Below are 4,699 nucleotides of genomic sequence, written 5' to 3' on the forward strand. Positions count from 1 at the left end.
TTTTTATATAAAAAAAATAAAGTAAACAGCAATTGTGCAAAATTGCTGTAAATTTGTTATAGTTTATGATAGCATCCTCATGAAAAGTAACAATTTATTTATAGAAAATAATGGGGTTTTCTGAAAAAAAATTGACCAAAGTTTGGTCATTTTGCAGAAAACCCCCTGTTATAAATTTTATTATGTGAAGCTGTTTGGTGTTCCAAGGTGAAGTAGCTGATACTCTGGCTCAGTGCTAAGAGATACTCTCTCTCTCTTTGTGAGAATAAAGGAGGCTCCTTTCTCTACTTTTCCTCTCTTGAAGGTGGAGGAGAAGAGGAGGATGGCAATGGAGAAGGCTCTCACCAAGGTGGGGAGTTTCTGGATCTCCAAGAAAGCCAAGGAGGAGATCTACTCCATTGGTGAAGACCTCTCCGTAAGTGAATCATAAATCACTCCTTTTTCTTTCTTTCTAATCCTTTTGTGACCTCTTTGATGTTTGCATTGTGGATGTATCCCTTTCAATCACTGACTGTGTGTTTCTTTTGACAAACATTGGCTGAAGTTTGTGTGAATTTTTTTTTTTTTTTTTACATCTTTTGGAGCACTGATTTTCAGGATTTCTGTAATTTGGTTTGGTGATGTTCATGTATCTGCATTTTGTTTGCTGATCTCTATCTTTCTTGTCCTCAATTTGTTTCTTCCCTTCTTCTCTTTCAATCAAACTGTGCCTTTCTTTTGACAAACTTTGGAATTTAAAGTTTGTGTGAAAATTTTCATCTTTTGGAGCAGTGGTTTTCAAGATTTATGCAATTTGATCTGGTGATGTTAAGAGTGATGTTCAGTCATGTGTCTGCATTTTATTTGATGATCTTTATCTTGTTCTCAATTAAGTGAACCAAAAATCTCACCTTTTTCTTAACTTTGTGCATTGTGAATAATGTCACTGTTAACAAACTTTGTGGTTTAAAGCTGTGAACTTTGCATCTTTGGGCCACTGATTTTCAAGATTTCTGCATTTTTGTTTGGTCATGTTCATGCATCTGCATTTCATTGTTGTGATCTTTTTGTTTTTTTTGTTTTTTTTTTTTATGGTCTTTCTTGCTCTCAATTTATGTTGTGATTTATCTGAAATATTATTTACTGATGATTGGCAGAGGTTCTCAAACACTGTTGAGGAGAAAGCAAAATGGGTCTTTGAAAAGCTGAAAGGTAACACTGCACTGTTGAGGTTTTAATATTATGTTTGATTGAATTAATTCAAACAAAATATGTTTTAAATTTTATCAGTTTCAATGTTGAATATGTTTGTTCTTTTTGTATCTTCTCAGATCCAGTTTGTTTTAACAGCAGAAAGTTTGTTTGCAATGAGTAAAACTTACAAGTACTCATATGTTTTAAAACTTTGAATACTTATGAGACTTGTGAAAAATTGAAATTAATTAAAAGGCTGTAAGCATGATTATTAATTCAAAATGAAGATGAGAAATTAGAAGCGTTTATCAAACATTTATAAGAGCAATTAGAACAGTTTTTAGACCTGGAACTTAGTTTTTGAGCCATAGCCAAATATTCATTTTGGTGCCTAAACTACCAAAACTAAATAAATAAAATGTTTTGTTAGGTACTTCAATCTTATACCACTTATGATATATGTGACAGTTTATTCCTTTTTTAATTGATTATTTCATCATTTAACACATGTGAATATATGTATGTATTTATTTTACTACATTCTTCATCATCTCACCATCTATTGATCTTGATTACCATCACAAATGTTCATTGTACAAATTAAACCCTTTTCATCAGGCTTGAATCCACGAACCATTTCACATTGATGGATTTCTTTCACATTTTTCAAACAAAGAATTATTCGGCCTATCGATCTCTACATTGCTCTGCAGGAAAACCACAAAAGGCATTGCCCGAACTTCTCCGAGAATACAACCTTCCTCCCGGCCTTTTCCCGAGGAACATCATCTGCTACGAGTTCGATGAAACAAAAGGGAAGCTCGTCGTCCACCTTCCTTCGACATGTGAGGTCAGCTTCAAAGATTCATCTGTGCTGCGGTACGCCGCCCGTGTCAAAGCAACTCTGTCGAGAGGGAAGCTATCCAATGTCGAAGGTATGAAGACGAAACTCTTGGTTTGGGTGAAGGTGACCGGCGTTTCTGTCGAAAGCTACAAGTCAGACAAGGTTTGCTTCACCGCCGGAGTCAAGAAACTGAGGCCGAAGGATGCTTATGGAATACCGCATGATTCGATCAAGATCGATGAGTTTTGAGCTGCTGTTCTTATTCCTTACTATCTAGATCTTCTTTACCATTTGTTCTCATGTCTCATATGATGATGATATTTGCATTCATAGATAGCCATGAATGTTGCCGTTAAATTTAAAACCTCTCGCAAAGCTATTGCGTTTGTCCTTGAATATCATTCTCTCTATTTATTCATGAATTATTATTAGTTCAATGCATCGATTGAATCTTAATTCTTCAATAAACCATATATATAATGCATCGATTGAATACTAATTCTTCAATAAACCATTTATATATATATAGGGGATGAATCTTCTATGCACGTACATAGGTTTATAATCTATGAATGTTGATGCAGGCCGTTGGATGTATAATCTATGATGGTTGCACACTGTTTAATGAACAGTATCAATGTGATGTAAGATATACAATATTTTGATCCGATGTTCAATCAATTTCAACACAGTAACTCAATAAATTTGAACCGTTCAATTCTATTTTTATTACATTTTAAGTAATTTTTTTTGTATATAGACTAACAACTTATGAAACCATACTAAATTCTAATTAACCTTCACTGTACATCCTTCTGCAGTTGATGTTTTCTCACACATATGTGTGTGTGTGCGTGTGTAAAATTATTTAAAGGGTTGCACATAATTTCAAAGTGATGAAATAGGGCTTATAGTTTTCTCAATGGCTTACCAAGTCCTTGATTCTGATGCCTTGGCTAGCTGTTTGAGTCCTTATGTGGATTGGAACAGATTGTCTAAATTGAGCTTTGATCATTCCTGTTCTAACCATTGGGCGTGGATGCACAACTCTGCCTTTGTTAAAACTCTCTAACAAAGGTTGTGTTGATTCTTGTTGTAGGGGGGAGTCCGGGAGACGACAAGATGGGTTGAGGGTGCGGTACGATACAGGGATATTTTGGTAAATTATACCATATAGTGTTTATATATATATTCATATAATATATAACTCTAAATTAATTTTAACAAGAGAATCGACAGCCACTCCGCTCCCGAGGACGTAGGCGTATTTTGCCGAACTTTCCTGCCATTATTATATTTCTCAACAATTCAGAAATTTGGGATGGCTCCCCGTGAGTTAAATTCTTTGTGTGGAGATTATATCATGGACGCATTTCTACATATTCCTTTCTTTATAGGCTTAATCTTAGCCTCAACACCATGTGCCCCTTTTTGTGGTCTAAGCAAAGAAAAGATTGAGCATATCCTGTGAGAGTGTAGTATCAGTTGTAAAATGTTGAGAAATGGTGTAGACATTTGCTAATGTCAAGTTGGTTTTGTCAATAAGAATGTTAACATGCAACAGATCTTCCTAAAGGTGTTGAGGATGACAATGCAATACTCAAAGAGAAGAACCGACGCCCACAGGGACAAGTCTGCTAGCGGAAATTGCAGCAATAGGAGAAGCATTGAAGAAGAAGTGCTAGTAGAGACATCTATTCGGTAAATCCTGATCAAGTACTTTGTCACTGTTTATTAGCAATTGAACTGATCATCCCGGTGTGCACAAAGAAGATTATTGAAGTTAGACGATTGTTGGATCATAACTTGGAAATCCTTGTGGAGTATATAGGGATAGCAAAAATGGAGCCGACCCGATCTGTCTCGAATAGGGCGAATTTTTTTATTTTACCTTGTTCCGCCCCACCCCCGCTAAAAATTTGTATGTATATCCCTATGTATTAATTTATACATATAATTTTAAAATTTCTCACTCTATATATTCAATTATGTATTTTGATTAAACTTATGTATTAATAAACTAAAAATAGTAAAAAAATTTATTTATTTTTATTAAAAGTTCAAAAAGATTGCAATTCCTAGGAGTATATACCTCAAAAGTTCAATGGAATAGCAGATGCAAACTATGGAAGGATGAACCCTGGCATCAGATTCTTGTCATTGAGGCTTTGATCTACCTCAGTGGCTGATGGACAAATTTGCTTTGGCAAGGATGGTTTTTTTATTGACAAATACATTCAAATTTGACAGTGAGCGACACTCAACGTTCAAAGGAGAGGAAAAGAAAAAAAGGAGGGGAGTAAAAATGAGATTTTATAAAAATTTAAATCAATTTTTTTAAATATGATCATTTTAATGGGATGTAAAACTTTAGCAAGGGGTTATTTTGTGAGGGACTTACTTTATGAGGATAAATTTGAAGTATTGTTCAAAAGGTTCAGCTGAGTTTATACAAACTAGGTATTTTCCCTGACTTCGTATTGGAGTTTTTAAAATTTTGTGAGTTTTGAGACAATATCATATATAAAATAATATAATTAAACAACTCTTTCCATAGTTTAACTATTTTATATCTTAAATTTCAAAGGTCTTGTGAACATTTTTTACATAAATAATTATGTAATTAATATTTTTCAATTATTAATATTATAAATAATATAAATAAAAACTTAAATGTTATTA

General features: G+C 33.7%; 1 protein-coding gene across 1 annotated transcript; it reads left to right on the forward strand.

Moving 5' to 3' along the window:
- The first annotated feature begins 249 nt into the window (after positions 1-249).
- Positions 250-2,454, forward strand: LOC120274493 (uncharacterized protein At5g01610-like). Its single transcript, XM_039281035.1, has 3 exons — positions 250-415; positions 1,137-1,191; positions 1,887-2,454. The coding sequence occupies exons 1-3, from the start codon at positions 323-325 to the stop codon at positions 2,264-2,266; spliced, it is 528 nt and encodes a 175-aa protein (XP_039136969.1). The 5' UTR covers positions 250-322; the 3' UTR covers positions 2,267-2,454.
- The last annotated feature ends 2,245 nt before the right edge of the window (positions 2,455-4,699 follow it).

This window comes from Dioscorea cayenensis, chromosome 13, assembly GCF_009730915.1.
Source record: "Dioscorea cayenensis subsp. rotundata cultivar TDr96_F1 chromosome 13, TDr96_F1_v2_PseudoChromosome.rev07_lg8_w22 25.fasta, whole genome shotgun sequence".
NCBI lineage: Eukaryota > Viridiplantae > Streptophyta > Magnoliopsida > Dioscoreales > Dioscoreaceae > Dioscorea > Dioscorea cayenensis.